The 17,390-nt window shown below is 44.7% G+C and overlaps 1 protein-coding gene across 3 annotated transcripts in view; it reads right to left on the bottom strand.

Moving 5' to 3' along the window:
• Positions 1 to 269: 269 nt before the first annotated feature.
• Positions 270 to 17,390, bottom strand: part of hhatla (hedgehog acyltransferase like, a) — a 75,780-nt gene continuing 58,659 nt past the window's right edge. For all 3 annotated transcript variants that reach the window (XM_069914912.1, XM_069914913.1, XM_069914910.1), the window contains 4 exons: positions 13,344 to 13,379; positions 10,423 to 10,624; positions 6,900 to 7,044; positions 270 to 2,016 (listed from right to left, as the gene is read on the bottom strand). In XM_069914912.1, coding sequence (XP_069771013.1) covers positions 1,904 to 2,016; positions 6,900 to 7,044; positions 10,423 to 10,624; positions 13,344 to 13,379 — 496 coding nt within the window. In that variant the 3' untranslated portion in view covers positions 270 to 1,903. The remainder of the gene's footprint in view (positions 2,017 to 6,899; positions 7,045 to 10,422; positions 10,625 to 13,343; positions 13,380 to 17,390) is intronic.

Raw genomic sequence — 17,390 nt, 5'->3', positions numbered from 1 at the left:
CGGGGTCCTCAAGGCCTTGAGTACAGTCATCTCCTTCAGCTGCGCAATGGGGAGAGAAAGTTAAATAATTTTAATGTTGGGTCAAGCTTTCCTTGGCCAAAGGGATAGGCCGCACTCTCCGAGACAGGGAGCATCGATTCCTCGGCATCATGTTAAGTGCCCACCCTTATTCTGTGTGTTCCTGTGACTCCTGCTATCCTCCTTCCCTGCCATCTGTCATCTCCAATCCCCACCCCCCACCACCACCCCACAGTTGGCAGCGAATGTCGGGAGTTGGCGGGGGGGGGGGGGGGGGGGGGGGTTGGCTTACAACAAGCCCAGGAAGCCCAGTGAAGGTTATGTAGGGTGAGAACTGATCACACTGGACAAGGAAGATTTTGCCCCCTGTACACTTTTGGATGTAGTTTATTGATTTTGGGCTTCTGATCATGAAAATCACCTTAACATTTTCCATCACGTACCATTTTTTCGATCTAACCCATTTTGTGATTTCCTGTCATATTTCAGGTCTATTAGTATATTGCCCACAATGCAAGCTGTTTTGGTCAATCCAAGCATACCTTGTCATGCTCAGTGCAGGAGATATGCAAATGTTGTCTCAGCATGGAGGCATTTAAAGATGCTGTTGAGAATTTTCTTGGTCACGACAGATCACCAAACTAGACTCAGCTGATTGACAACATGCCTGAAGCACAGAGAACCATGAAGTGCGACATCTCATTCATTTTTTCCATTCACACTTGGATTTCTTCCCTTCTGATCTTGGTGCAGTCAGTGAAGAACATGGTGAAAGATTTCACCAGGACATTGTGCCCATGGAAAAGTGGTATCAGGGCATCTGGAATCCATCAATGCTGACCGACTATTGTTGGACACTGACACAGATGCTGAGTACAAATGAAAACCAGCAGCAAAATATTTTTAGGTCAGTTGAACTAATGCAACGTGTCAGCGTCATTTTGCGATTAAACATGCTACATTCAATAAAAGTTAATTTAATGTTTCTTCAACTTCCTACGTGATACAGCAAATCTGAAATTATCTTTGTGTTTGGCTTGAAGTTGTCTATCATAATCCCCATTTAATTATTTTCAGGAAGCAAACCTTTTGAAAAAATTTGTTGTCCAGTGTCAGAAAGACTCCCACCGTTGTGACTCGGAGGGCAAAGTCTGAAAGTTCTGCGATGACTTCTAAAGGAAGGGAATTGGATAGGAGGAATCATTGCAGAGAGGTAGAGGGGCCATGGGTGGGGTGGAGTGGGCAGTGGGACCCATTGGGAGCCAGCAAAGATAGGGTGGGATTGAATCTCCCTGTGCGGGGCTTCATGGGGAGACGGTGGGGACGCAGGGGCTTTGCTGAAAATCTCAGACTTCACAGGTCCCTGGGTGACTGGGACCCAGAGTAAGACACAAGGTATTGGGGCAGACCTACATCTGACAGTGATTCCCACCACAGGTCGCTAGCATTGAATAACAAACCAGCTACCAGCTCCCCCGTCCTTTCCAAGGGTGGTTTTGTTTCTATTAAATTCACTCCCCTTCACACCATTTGGCCCTGTGAGGTTGACGCTCAGACTGTAATCTCAAAGGCAAATGTGACACGGGGGTGGGGAGACGGGCTGTCAGTCGAGTTTCCCCCTGATTCAGGCAGGAGGAGTCTCCGCGATGATCTGTGGGGAGGGGAGATTCCACCAGTCTGCGTCACAGGGAGTGAAGGCGCAGAGATGGATCCCCCTCCCCGTCACTGGGACGATTCTTTCGGGCAACAGCTCAGTCGGATAACTTGAACTTCCTTTTGCAAAGGTAGTCGGGCAGTGGTTAAGAGGGGAACTTCTCCGCCAGCCCCCCCACCCGCCGCTCTCTCTCTCTCTCTCTCTCTCTCTCTCTCTCTCTTGACCAGTCCTCTACTCAATCTTCTCTTTCTCAGCTTCCAGAGCCAGCTTGCGTTCGTTCTCCTTGACCAGCTGAACTCCACAGTAGGTCACAAAGAGGATGGTTACTGGGCTCAAGGGGAATCCTGAATTATAAATAAAAAACAAGTTTTTAATGTTTGGGTTCAAATCACAGTTCCAGATAAACTATTTTCCCGCAACCTGTGTGATAAAAAACATTATGTATAGAACACAGCACAGTACAGGCCCTTCAGCCCACGATGTTCTGCTGACTGATGTAAATCTATTCCACAACAATCTCACCCTTCCCCACATCACTCCATAACTCTTTATTTTTCTTATATCCTTGTGTCTATCTCACAGTCTTCTGAATGTCTGTATTGTACCACGACCTCTGGCAATGCATTCCATGCAAATAACAATATAACAATTTACAGTGCGGTAACAGGCCATATCGGCCCTTCGAGTCTGTGCCGGTTCACTTGAACAACTAAAGGGACCCACCGGGGAAAGAAGGAGCTCAGTGCATGGTTGAAGGAAGGTTGTGACTGGCAGTTGAATGTTCCAGTATTTCACTGCTTTAGATATGACAGAGGTAGTAGATTAAGAGGGGGAGGTGTGGCATTACATGTCAGGGAGGATATTACAGCGGTGCTCAGGTAAGATAGACTGGAGGGCTCTTTGAGGGAGGCAGTGTGGATAGAGCTGAAAAATAAGAAGGGTGAAGTTACTATTATGGGGGTATATTATAGGCCTCCAAATGGGGAAAGGGAATTAGAAGAGCAAATGTGCAAGGAAATAGGTGAGATGTGCAGTAGAAATAGGGTGGTGTTGGTTGGGGATTTCAATTTTCCAAACATAGATTGGGAAACGCAGTCAGTAAAAGGACAAGATGGCTTAGTACTTATGCATTGTGTTCAGGATTGCTTTTTGGAGTAATATGTTGAGATGCAAACTAGAGAGGGAGTGGTGTTAGATCTGTTGTTTGGGAATGAAATGGGGCAGGTGATGGAGGTAAGTTTTGGAGAGAACTTCGGATCCAGTGATCATGAGTCCATTAGTTTTAGCTTAATGATGGAAAGGGATAGGTCGGGTCCGAGGCTGAAGGCCTTCGAGTGGGGAGAAATGAGAAGGGATTTGCAGAGAGTTGTGTGGGCTGATCTTTTTGCCAGAAAGGATGTAGAGGAAATTTGGGGTGCATTTAGGGGTGAGATTTTGAGAGTACAGGATCTTTATGTTCCAGTCAGGTCGAAAGGGAAGATTAAAGGTTGAAAGGCACCATGGTTTTCTGGTGAAATTAAAAAGTTGGTTCGGGACAAGAGGGAGGCCTATACCAAATATAAAAAACAAGGGATTGAGGAGATGTATGGTCATTACTTAGATTGCAGGAAGAACCTTAAGAGGGAAATTAGAAAGGCAAAAAGAAGGTATGAGGTATCCATTGTTAATAAGGCGAAGATAAATCCTAAGGATTTTTACAGATATGTGAACAGTAAAAGAGGGTTAAGGATAGAATAGGTCCACTGGATGATGGGACCGGTGAACTATTTGCGGAACTGTATGAGATAGGAGAAATATTGAACAATTTTTTCTCGTCCGTTTTCACGCGGGAAAGAGACATTGGGCTATAAGAGATAAGAGAGGCAAAGGGCTTAGTTATGGAAAGGATAGGGATTAGTAAAGCGAGGGTTTTGGTGCTTCTAGGGTCAATTAAGGTGGATAAGTCTCCTGGTCCTGATGGGATTTTTCCCAGGACTTTAAGGGAGGTTAGGGAACAAATAGCGGGGGCACTGACAGTCATTTTTCAAAGATCACTGGAGGAGGGGGTGTTACCACAGGATTGGAGGGTTGCAAATGTTGTTCCATTGTTCAAAAAAGGCAGAAGGTGTAGGCCAAGTAACTATTGGCCAGTAAGTTTGACTTTGGTGGTGGGGAAGGTTATGGAGGGTATTCTTCAAGATAGTATATATGCATATCGGGATGGGCAGGGATTGATTAGGGGCACCCAGTAAAAGGAAAGTCATGTTTGACAAACTTTGTTGAGATTTTTGAGGAAGTGACAAAAAAGGTGGATGAAGGTAGAGCGGTTGATGTGATCTATTTGGATTTTAATAAGGCTTTAGATAAGGCCTTGCTTATAAAAGCCTTGGTTTGGATCAACAAGTCTTTGGTTCTTTTGACGAGTTCTACAATTTTATTAGCAAAAGACAGGAGCTCTTCACAGGTGGCCCACCATTCCGGAATGATCCGACCTGGCTAGGGGCACAACCCCTTAAGGCCCAGACAGTAGGCGTGGCTAAGCTCTCAGCCAATCGCTGTAAGCACAGTCATTACATACTCTAGATACTGTAACTATATACAATGGTGATAGGTCTGTACTATCACATTCAGTCACTAGGAATTAGTAGAGAGATTGTGACATGGGTTCAGAGGTGGCTGAGAGATAGACAACAGAGAGTCATTGTGGACAACTGTATGTCAGGTTGGAAGCTTGTGATAAGCGGGGTGCCTCAGGGATCGGTGCTGGGTCCCTTGTTGTTTCTCATTTATATTAATGATTTAGAGGAGGGTGTGGTTGACTGGGTAAGCAAATATGTGGATGATACAAAAAATAGGGGGAGTGGTAGATAGTGATGTAGATTTTCTTGGATTACAGAAGGATTTGGTTTGTTTGGAAGAGTGGGCTGAAAGATGGCAGATGGAATTCGATGTAGACAAGTGTGAGGTGTTGCATTTCGGTAAAAATAACCAAAATAGGAGAGATACAGTTAAGGGGAGGGCACTGAGGCACGCAGAGGAGCAGAGGGTACTGGGGGTTATGGTACAGAGTTCACTGAAGGTGAATTCCAATGTAGACAGGGTGGTTAAGAAGGCTTATGGTATGCTGGCCTTCATAAATCATTATATGGAGTATAGGAGCTGGGAGGTGATGCTGCAGCTGTTTAAGGCATTGGTGAGGCCATGTTTGGAGTAATGTGCTCAGTTCTGGTCTCCAAATTATAGATAGGATATAGATAAGGTGGAGAGGGTGCAGAGAAGGTTTACAAGGATGTTGCCTGGCTACAGCATCTGGATTACCGGGAGAGATTAAGGAAACTGGGACTTTATTCATTGGAACGTAGATGACTGAGAGGGGACTTGATAGAGGTATTTAAAATGATGAAAGGAATAGATAGACTGGACATAAACAGACTCTTTCCCCCTGAGGGCAGGGGAGGTTGGAACAAGAGACCATGAGTTAAGGGTAAGGGGGCAACATCTTAGGAGAAATATTAGAGGTGACTTTTTCACTCAGCTAGTGGTGGCAGAATGGAATGAACTTCCGAATGAGATAGTTGCATCAGGGTCCCTTCTGTCATTTAAGAGAAGGTTGGATGTGTACATGGAGGTGAGGGGGTGGGAGGGTTATCGGTGGAGAGCGGGAGGGTTGAGCTAGTGGAGTTGTTCTAGTGAACCGGTGCGGACTCGAAAGGCCGACATGGCCTGTTTCTGCTCCGTAAACGATTACATGGGTATATGGTTCTGCTTCTGTGTTCTGAACATAAACAGCACACTAAAAATGATTAAATGAAAGGTTCTGCAAAAACTCTGATTTAGATTCACGTGAGGCAACTCCAAATGAACCCACCAACTTTGGGGAATAATTTCCAAGTGAGCAGATATACGGAGACTGCTGGAGGAGCTGTGAAGCACATGGTATTGATCTTAATGGGAGAGTCTAGGATAAGAGGGCACAACTTCAGAGGAACAGAGAAATTGCTTTTGCCTGTGGGTGGTGAATCTGTGGAAGTTGTTGCCACAGGTGGTTGTGGAGGCCTGGTCATTGGGTATATTGAAGGCAGAAATTGATATGGTTCTTGATTAGCTAGGGCTTCAAAGGTTATGGAGAGAAGGCCGGGCAGTGGATCAGCTCATGATTAAATGGCAGGGGAAACACCCTAGGTATTGTGTGTGTATGTGGGTGCACCATAGTCTGCAAAAACGATGTTTCGGTGGGTTGTCCAGTCAAGTGACAACAAACTTGAAGAGAATACCTACTCTTTGGGCTGTGACAGTCCAAGAAGAGCCCTTAAAAACTCATTGACGCACAGCCCTTAAATGGCCTGCATGTCTCAGTTTCATTGGATATTGTCAGAGGTTAGAAACCCTCTCCCCTGAACTCGCATACTTCAGACTGGATTGACAATCTCCTCTCTAGTTTCCCACAGTCCTTGGATATAACTGATCAGGTGCAAGAGATTAGTCTACCTTCATACACATCAGGACATTCTGCTCCTCCTCAGTTGCAATACTGACTGTTCTAAGGCACGACGATTGACTGCCCCACTTCCTCTGTCCTCATGCCTTTCTCCACTTTAAAAACTTGATAGTTGGTGTTGTTGTAATATTATATAACCATATAACAATTACAGTATGGAAACAGGCCATTACGGCCCCTCTAGTCCTCACTGATTTAAGTGAACTTCACTAGTCCCACCTACCTGCTCCCTGCCCATAACCCACCAGTTCCCTCACATCCATGTACTTATCCAATCCTCTCTTAAATGACAAAATTGTCCCTGCTGCAACCACCTCTTTCAGAAGGTTCTGAGTGAAGAAGCTTCCTCTTATGTTACTTCAAAAGTTCTGCCCCGACGTTTTAAGCCTGATCCCTCTCCTCTTATCATATCCAATTAACACCTTTTGTTGGTCTGGACACCTCCTCCTACCAATCTTCATTCTTTATCTCTGACACCTTCCTGTTCTTTGTTTATACCTTGAAGAAGGGCTCAGGCCCGAAACGTTAGTAACATATCTTTACCTCCTACGGCTGCTGCGAGACCGGCTGAGTTCCTCCAGCATTTCTGCGTGTTTTTTTACTACAATCACAGGGTCTACAGACTTTCCTGTTTCACTCAGGACTCATTGAGGATCTCGTGTCGAGTGACACAAGAGACAGAGGCATGGATTCTAGTGACAGTAGGTGACGTATGCACAATGCCATCTCCTCCCCCTCCCCTGAACTTACCGACAAGAAACAGTCTTTTTGCAACCAACAATGCAAAGTCGACACTGTTTAGCGAAAGGATGTTGTACAAAATAATGGCCCAGAAATTTGCAGCACCAAAGACACCTCTAATTCTTCGCGACATTGCCTTAGACATCTGCTTTGCCTGGAAAACAAGGTAAATCAGTGTGTTATATCATAGTTGTTCCTGAAATTGGATTCCCATCAGTGAGTATCAAGTCCTCTCAGGTGAGGAACGAGAGGGAATCTTATAGAAATACATATAATGAAATCTGTAGATAAAATAGAGGGAGGAAAGTTGGAGAATGCCTCAAGACTGGCCGAAGTGGTACCAGATATCGGAACCGGGATGCGTGAGGGTGCTGGAGGCTTCCTGATCGTGCCAAACCTTGGGTTTCCGACAGTTCAGACTGAAGGCTGTGGAAGCACTGGAGATTCAGTGACATTGGGGGGACTTCTCTTTTGTTTCTCTTTCTCTGACTGTAAGGGGTGCTGATGACGAATCTTTGTCTGCCTTACGGGGTAATTTTGTGTCATGTCACATTTTCTTTTTCAATACATCACAAAATAATCTTGAATCTTGTTTCCACTGGCAGGTGAGACTAGAACTGGGAGATACGCTGAAGGTTCAGGGGAGATTTATATGAGGAGGAACTGCTTCTCCCAGAGACTGGTGAATCTCTGGAATTCTCTGTCTATGGAAACAGTATCTGTTACCTCAGTGAATATATTTGAAATTCAGATGGATAGATTTCTGCAAAGTAGGGGAATTAAGGGTTATGGGGGGAAAGGCAAGCAGGTGGATCAGAGTCCAGCAATACAGCCAAATCAGCCATCATCTTATTGAATTGCAGAGCAGGCTCGACGGGCCAGGAGGCCAACTCCTGCTCCTTATGTGGCTTGACGTCAGATTCTCCATTACACTGCTTAGAACTGGTCATAACTGCAGGCAGCTGGAATCACTGGAGTAAATCTACAGACCCTTGGCCCATCACAAACTCAGTTCAAAAAAATATGAGTTTAAGTTAAAGGTTAACAACTTGAGTTGAGCTACAACCACGGAGGTCTGTGCCTCAACAGTGCCTGTGCAGTGGTTGCAGGGGTACTCTGGGGAGTACTGGAATGGTGGATGGCACCAGAACCCCCCCCCCGTTGAGATGGAGAAGCATGGGAGATGACCTACAGGGAAGGTGACCACAGCAGTGGAGCAGCAATGAGCTCAGTGGCTGAAGGATCCGCGCAGGCTACAGGCTGCTGGGGACTGGCTCTTGGGAACCAGGTATTAGAACCAGGATTCAAGAGAGCAGAGGTTTGCTACTCCTGCAGGAAGTGGAACATCAGGAGGACTTTCACTACACCATCATGACATGCATCCAGCTGTAGCTCCTCACTGAATGCATTAAGGAATCGGAGCTAGAACTGGACGAGCTCAGGATCATCTGAGAGGCAGAGAAGGTTATTGATTGCAGTTGTAGTGATGTGGACATAGTTAAGGTACAGACTGTGAGTGATAACTAGGAAGTGTAAAGGGAGAAGATGGAGAGTATAGAGTACCCCTGAATACTGCTGTGGGGGTGGGGGGTGGGGGGGGAGAGGGTGGATTGACTTATCGGGAACAGTAGCACTACAGCTGGCTCTGAGGGTCAGCAGGGAAGGGTGAGGCCAGTGGTGCTAGGAAACTCCATGGTCAAGGGCACAGGTAGGGGAGCGGTGGCTGCAAGAGAGACTCCATAAAAAATCATGAGACATCAATGGGGTGGATAGTCTCAGGGCAAAGGCATCACACACTAGAAGTCTAGCATTTAAGGCCAGGATGCCATAGTTTAAAAGAGTGTACTGGGCAAATATTTTACACAGAGAATGGTGGGTGCCTGGAACTAGATGCCAGGAGTAGTGATGGAAGCAGATACAATAGTAGTTTTAGGAGGTTTCTAATGACGCAAGAATATTTCTTATAAAATTTTAGACATGCAGCATGGTAACAGGCCTTTCGGCCCATGAGCCCGTGCTGCCCAAGTACACCAATTCACCTACAACCTCCATGTTCTGAAGAGTGGGAAGAAACTGGAGCACCCGGGGAAAGCCCACACAGACACAGGGAGAACGTATGAACTCCTTGCAGACAGCGGGGGATTCGAACCTAGTTGCTGGCGCTGTAAATAGCACTGCACTAACCGCTATGCTAACGGTGTTGGAGGGATATCTATCACGTGCAAGCAGCAGACTGGGCCAGGTATAAAGTGACACTAGACATGAATTTGAATGTACATTTTCTTATAGACTTAACATTTTCTTATAACACTAAACCTAGAGGGCATGGATTTAAGGTGAGAGGGGCATGATATGAAAGGGATCTGAGGGGCACTTTTTTCTCCACACAGAAGTAGGCAAAATCCTCCCTTAAAATGCATTCCTTTTCTCCTTCATTTGAGCCAACTCAGACAATTGTCATTAGGCAGGAACTGGCCAACCTTTGAACTCGGGGTCGTAGCCTCAGGATTCAGGGGATTAGATTTAATACAGAGATAAGGAGGAACTGCCTCTTCCAGAGAGTAGTGGATCCATGGAATTCTCTGCCCAAGAAGACAGTGGAAGCTGCCTTGTTGAATATATTTAAGAGACACTAAGATCGGATTTTTGCAAACTGGGGATTCAGGGTGATGGAGGAAAATAGCAGCTTAGGTGCAGCTGAGTCCCCAGCCAGTTCCAGATGCCTGACTCCTGCTTCTTATGTAGCTTGATGTCGGAATCTCTGTTACATTGCTGTGAGGGTTACACTGCTCAATGGGCCAGATGGCCGACAGGTTGACTGAGCCAGGGTTTTTTCCTTTGGAGGGATGAAGGATTAGAGGGCGACAATAGCAAGTACAAGAGGACATCTGTTTGAGTGGAGGAAAGTTTAGGGAAGATGTCAGAGGTAGGATTATTTACTTTTACACAGAGAGTGGTGGGTGCCTGGAATGCATTGCCAGGGTGGGGTGGGATGGGGGAGGAGTGTGGTGGAGGTTGGGTAAAATAGGGACATTCAAAAGACTCTTGAACAGGCACATGGATGTAAGAAAAATAGAGTGTTTTGGGTGGGAGGTAGGAAAGCGTTAGATTGTGGTAGAGTAGGTTCACATACGTCAGCACAGCATCATGGGCTGAAGGGCTGCAATGTTCCTCATCCAATTTCTTGGCTTTTGATATCCAATACTTCATTACAGCAGAAAAGTATCTAGCTTGAATGTAGCTCTTCTGAGCAGGGCAGTGAAGTCACTGGGCCATGCATGACCTATGCAAGAATTTCAGTGCATCTGTCTGCAATAATTGTGTGTATGACAATAGCTGCATTATTGTGTGCTCCGGTTTCCTCCCATCCTTCAAGGGGAACAGGGGTTGTAGCCTTTGGGCAGCATGGGGACGTGGGCCCAAGGGCCTGCACATCTGTTTAAGTTTAGTTGATGCTTGCTGGGGCAGCTCCTGCCAGGAGGGGATTGGTCTAGGGAACAGGGGAGGGAATTTCCAGCAACTGGGCCCTTACCTCAACCGTGGCAAAAGGTTCGAGCTCAAAGAACTTCTGCACCCAGAGCTCAAAGTTGAGGCCAAAACAGTTACAGACAGACCAGATGTAGACCACAGACTCTGGGCCCAGCCACAGCGTGGTGACCAGGAAGGTGCAAACTGTCGCTAGCAGCTCTTTCACAATGCTGACGTGGTCTTCCCCCAAGTAGTCATAGACGTACCTGGAAAATGACATCACAGGGGCACCAGTCAGGTGGGGAGAGAACTCACAGGTCAAATTGTTCAACATGATCATACCACAGAGGGTGGTGGATAAACTGTCCTTGCTACTCTCCTCTCTGCAACTGAGTTCTAGACTTCCTGACAGAAAGACCCATCACACAGAGCACTAGAACACCTCAGCCCAGTACTGTTCATACTGCTAACTCATGAGTGCACTGCCAGATTCAGTTCAAACAGAATCATATAATACAACTGTAGTGGCCTCATCGGCAACAATGATGAGTCTCATTAGGCTTGTGAAATGGTGTGAGAACAACGAGTCAAGTCTCAACGTGGGTAAGGCAAAGGAGATGATTGTGGACTTCAAGAGGATGAAGGTCGACCATTCTCCACTCCACTCTGTGGAGATGGTGGAGAGCACAAGGTCCCTTGGCGTGCACGCAAGGGAAGACCTATCCTCGACTGACTGCACCTCCTCATTCGTAAGGAAGATATGGCAGCGCCTACCTCTTCCTCAGGAGGTTGAGGAGGGCAAAGTTACCGGACCCCATCTAGACAACAATTTACAGAAACACGATTACTCATGTCCTATCTGGTTGCATTATTGTGCGGGATAGTAGCTGCAAAGCATCGGACCAGATGTCAAACCAGAGGATCATTAAAACAGCCGAGAGGATCACTGGGGTCTCCCTTTCCCCTATTAAATTTAAATTGAAGATTTTTAAATTTAGACATACAGGCCATTTCAGCCCATGAGCCTGTGCTGCCCAACTACACCCAATTGACATACACCCCAGTTCATTTTGAAGGGTGGGAGGAAACCAGAGGCCCCGGGGAAAACCCTTTCAGACACAGAAAGAACGTGCAAACTCCTTATAGGCAGTGCAGGATTTCAATCCCGGACCCGATCGCTGGCCCTGTAACAGCATTGCTTTAACCACCACACAAACCATGCTGCCCTATACACAACATTTAATGAAAGTTATATCCAAATAGGGTTCAAGGAATTATTCAAGGCCCCTTTCCTTTTAGTGCACAGTATTTTCAACCCATTATCGTCAAGGAGGTACAGGAGCATCAAAATAGTACTGCCAGGCTGGTAATAGCTTTTTCCCGCAGGCTGTGACACTGATGAACGGGGTCCCGTAACCAAATATTTATATGGATTTATTTTGATTATTCATGTGATCTTTATGTTCTGTGCTTTGTGTGTGCACCGTGGCCTGGAGAGACACTGTTTCATTGGGGTGTATAGGTACAATGAGATGATAATAACTTTAAACATTGATCAGATACCACAATAAAGATAACATTGTCACTGTGCCTGGTGCCCTGGTGTGTGAATAGGATGGGAAGGGTTGCGGGGGGGGGGGGGGGGGGGGGGGGGAGGTCACTGGGTAGCCAGAAGGTCAGTAACCATTCAGAACAGAATCAAAGGTGAGAGTAGAATTTATTTTTACATCGAATTTCTGCTGGTTGCAAATTTAACTGGAACCACTTGGAGCCCAATTTGAAAAATGATTTCAGGAACTACAGCAAGTGGTAAAAGGGTTGGTGAAAAAGGGGAAAAAGTTTAGAAGTTACATAAGGGGGAACTTCTTCACTCAGAGAGTGGTGGCTGTGTGGAATGAGCTTTTGGGAGAAGTGGTGGTGGCAGGGTCCATTTTGTCACTTAAGGAAATATTGGATAGGTATATGGATGGGAGGGGAATGGAGGGTTATGGGCAAGGTGCAGGTAGGTGGGGCTAGAGGAGAGTACTTGGTTTGGTGTGACTGGAAGGGCTGAAATGGCTTGTTTCTGTGCTGTAATTGTTATAGGGTTATATTTGCTCACTGGGTAGAACAGCCACTGAGCTCTTTGTCTATGTGAAGGAGCCCAGACTACAGATACTCAGCATATCCCCAGCATACCTCACCAGTCGTAACGGAGACAGGAAAGCAAGTAGATTGTGCGGATGCATCTCAGCTCTGGGTAGGAACTACTGTGATCAAGACCGTCAGGAACCGCAGAGGGTTGTGAATGCAGCTCATACCATCGCACACACGAATACACACATGCACATTCTCACCTCACCAATATCCCACTGCCTTGGAAAAGCTGCCAACGTATTCCCGCATGTTTTTGAAGAGTGGGAGGAAAGAGGAACACCTAGAGGAAATCCATGCAGGTCACGGAGAGGATATTCAAACTCCTTACAGACAACGGTAGATTCAAACCAGGGTTGCTAAGGTGCAATAGCAATATGCTAACCCTACGCTAACCGTGTCGCCCACAGTTAGTGTAGTTAGTATGGGTTGACTGCCCTGGATAGCATGCAATTGAAGCTTTTCATTGCAGCATGACACATGCATCAGTAAACAATGCAATTCAATTGCCTTGACCAGTGATTATCTTTCTGCAGCAAACACTCAGCCTGCTATCCTATGTTGGCTGTGAGTGTGAACACCTCTAAGATTCCATTGCCTGTATCATAACTGTTCATCCAACATCCCTGAATATGCTGACGAGCTTTCGCTTCTAGCCGGGTGGTCCTTAGGAGCCTTATCATTGGAAAGAAAGGGGGAATTGGGAATAGTTGACATTCCCTGGACAAATAGCACCTAAAATTTCGAACATCATTGGAAATTAATCTCCTCAAGCAGCAGTTGGAAAAATTACCGACCACAGGGCAGAGCCTAAATTTCATTTTGAGATGGAACCAGCTCAGAGGGACTTACTTGCACAGCCAGTCATTTATTCCTCTGTCAAAATGCCTGAAATACAAATGACATAATCAGCAGAATGTTTTCGGTTTTATTCCTGTCTCCCACCCACCTCCTGTGATGTCTCCCACTGGGTGTGCGGTAAATTCACTGAAATCAATTCACCGATGGAAAATTCGCATATGAAAAATCACCGGCCATCAAATTCACCAACAAAAAGATCACCGACAAAAGATTCACTGACGAAAAAAAAATCACCAACCATCAAATTCACTGACAAAAAATACACTGACCAAAAAAAATCACCGACCATCAAATTCACTGATGGAAAATTCACTGATGAAAAGTCACCGACCATTGAATTCACCAACAGAAAGTTTGCCAACAAAAAATTCACTGACAAGAATATCACTGGCCATCGAATTCACCAATGTAAATTCACTGACAAAAAAAAATCACCGACCATTGAATTCACCGATGGAAAATTCACCAACAAAAAAATCACTGACAAAAAATTCACCAGTGGAAAAATAATTACTGACTTCATCAAATTCACCAATGGAAAATCAAAAAAATTCAGTGGTGAAAAAAATAACCAACCTTACCAAATTCACTGGCGGAAAATTCACCCATGAGTTTTTAAATTTTTAATGACCAACTAACACCTAATTAAATGCATTATTAAAGGACACTTCAAAATTCATTAAAAACTAAAGTGATATATTATGAGCTCTGCCTTTTTAAAATGTTCATGTTTCCGAACAATTCTTCTAATTCTTTTTGCGTAGTCCCAATATTTTCTTCTCTTTCTTGGTGGCTCTTGACCTGCAACATATTGTTCAATTTTAGCTTTACTTATAGTTTGCTCCTTTATTATGCACTCATTGAATTTTCAAATATTGTGATGGCAGCCAGTTAGCTGGCTCTTCAAACTCCTTGTGCCAACCTTTGACATTATTATTCAATTTTGGCAAATCATTTACGATGCATTGAGATAAATGGAAAAACAAAAGCAACCTCTTTGTTTCGCATTTGGGAATACTTGCTCAGAAGCTTTAATCGTGGCTTTTTCATACTCAGTAGTTATTGTTAACGGGGTTGAAGAGGATTCAAATCTTTTCATGCTTTTCAAAAAAATCATATAGGTTTGTTTGGAATTGTCAGGTAGCAAAGCATTCACTAATGGAATTGAAACGTTACTTTCTAAACCATGTAGCATGTTAAATTGATTGAATAGCAAAGGCATTGATTTAAATGTGCTCTCAGCATTCCAATGTTTGCTTTTCATTAACAGTTGAAGATTTATCATTGTTGCAAAGACTATAATGTGATTTTCGTAACTTCCTGAGTCGAATCGGTGTGGACTCGAAGGGCCAACATGGCCTGTTTCCGTGCCGTAAACGGTTATATGGAAATATAACAATTCTTTGCCATTTGGCAGTTTTGTGCAGTCCTGAGGGAAAAACCATGTCTTTGCGAAAGGTTGGAATGACCAGTCCTGCGTGCTTCTTGCTTCGCATGTTTCTCCACCCTGCACACAGCACCTTTCAGCTACTCCCGTCAGGAAAGAGATACAGGAGTATCAGAGACAGAATCAGACTGAGGAACAGTTTCTTCTCACGAGCAGTGAGAATGCTGAACAACTGATAGGAACTGCTCACACTAACCACCCGAGACTCTCATATTCATGAAACAATATTTATATATTTGTATATATTTGTCAAATGTCATTAGATATGGGGATAGTGCCAGAGGATTGGCGCATTGCGCATGTGGTTCCGTTATTTAAAAAGGGTTCAAGGAGGAAGCCTGGCAACTATCGGCCTTTAAGTTTGACGTCTGTGGTAGGTAAATTAATGGAGAAAATTCTTAGAGATAGTACTTATAAACATCTGGATAGACAGGGTCTGATCAGGAGCACTCAACATGGATTTGTGGGAGGAAGGTCATGTTTGACCAATCTGATTGAATTTTTTGAAGAGGTGACTAGGAATGTGGATGAGGGTAGCGCAGTGGATGTTGTCTATATGGACTTCAGTAAGGCCTTCGATAAGGTACCACATGGAAGGTTAGTTAGGAAGGTGCAGTCTTTAGGTATAAATTTTAAGATAGTCAAATGGATTGAACATTGGCTGAAAGGGAGAGGCCAGAGAGCGGTAGTGGATAATTGTCTGTCAGGTTGGAGGCCGGTGACCAGTGGTGTGCCTCAAGGATCTGTATTGGGCCCATTGTTGTTCGTTATATACATTAATGATCTAGATGATGGGGTGGTGAATTGGATTAGTAAATATGCAGACGATACTAAGATAGGTGGAATAGTGGATAATGAAGAAGGTTTTCAAGGATTGCAGAGGGATTTGGGCTGCTTAGAAAAGTGGGCTGAAAAATGGCAGATGGAATTTAATGCTGATAAGTGTGAGGTGCTTCATTTTGGTAAGAAGAATCAGAATAGGACATACGTGGTAAATGGGAGAGCATTGAGGAATACAGAAGAGCAGAAAGATTTAGGAGTGACAGTACATCGTTCCCTGAAGGTAGAAACTCATGTGAATAGGGTGGTGAAGAAGGCTTTTAGTATGCTGGCCTTTATCAATCATTGCATGGAATATAGGAGTTGGGAGGTGATGTTGAGATTGTATAAGACGTTGGTGCGGCCTAATTTGGAGTTCTGTGTGCAGTTCTGGTCGCCTAATTATAGGAAGGATATAAACAGAGTGGAGAGAGTGCAGAGAAGGTTTACCAGAATGTTGCCTGGGTTTAAGCATCTGGAGTATGGGGAGAGATTGGACAGATTGGGTCTTTATTCTTTGGAGCGTAGAAGGTTGAGAGGGGATTTGATAGAAGTATTTAAGATTATGAAAGGGATAGACAGAATGGATGTGGATAGACTATTTCCGTTAAGAGGAGGAAAGTTTAAAACAAGAGGACATGAGTTAAGAATTAAGGGGCAGAGGTTTAGAGGTACATGAGGGGGAACTTCTTTACTCAGAGAGTGGTAGCTGTGTGGAATGATCTTCCGGGAGAAATAATGGCGGCGGAGTCAATTGTATTATTTAAGAAAAGGTTGGACAGGTATATGGATGAGAAGAAGATGGAGGGTTATGGGCATTGTGCAGGGAGGTGGGACTAGAAAGGGGTGTTTGGTTCGGTGCGGACTAGAAGGGCCTAATGGCCTGTTTCCGTGCTGTAATTGTTATGTTTATGTTATGTTATATATGAATCCTTGTATTGTTTGTCTGTACGTGTGTTTTGTCTGGTTGTATGTCTGCATGTTTTGCACTGAGGACCAGAGAACGATGTTTTATCGGGTTGTACTTGCGATAATAAACTTGAACTTGAAAAATGTAATTAAACCGCAAAGGGTGTGGAAAAGATTCTGTGACAAGGACTGGCAGTTTTTTTTTCTTGGAACAAAGAAGACTTAAGGGGGGACTGTGTAGAAGTATAGAAAATCAGGAGGGACATAGATCAGAGGTGACAATCTTATTTTCAGGCTAAGAAATGATAAACTAGGGGACACAGATTTAAGATGAGGGGAGAAAAGTTTAAAAGAGAGAGAGGAACCTTTACCACACGGTGTATGGGGTTATGGATCAAGCGTGGTAGAGGTGGGAACAATTTATTGTTTAAAAGATATTTGGACAAGTATGTGAATAGGAAAGGGTTAGAGTAGGGGTCTCTAAAGTGATCGATATCAACCCCTGGACGATAAATGCCAGGGGGTTGAAAGGGAGTCAATAGCACTGGGGAAGTTCAATGGAAAATAGCACCAATCTCTTGAGAGAGTGGGCCTTGGTGGCCACCATGTTGGCTTTGGCCTTTGAACAAGTTGAGAGTGAACAGGTGGACGGACTGAGTGTATAAGAAAGATGTATGTGTTCTCTGTACTTTTGGTAGCCCCCCCACATCCCCTGTCTAGCACCGGGATTCCATGCCTGGGGGCCAATGAGGGATCAAGAAAGGGTCAATGGTTTGGGGACCCCTGGTCTAAAAGCAGGATAATAGGACTAGCTTGGGTAGTCTTGACAGCATGGACAAATTGGGACAAATAGCAAAGGGGCT

This window comes from Narcine bancroftii, chromosome 1 (genome assembly GCF_036971445.1).
Source record: "Narcine bancroftii isolate sNarBan1 chromosome 1, sNarBan1.hap1, whole genome shotgun sequence".
In the NCBI taxonomy this organism is placed as follows: Eukaryota; Metazoa; Chordata; class Chondrichthyes; order Torpediniformes; family Narcinidae; genus Narcine; species Narcine bancroftii.
This window is presented reverse-complemented; position numbering and strand designations above follow the sequence as displayed.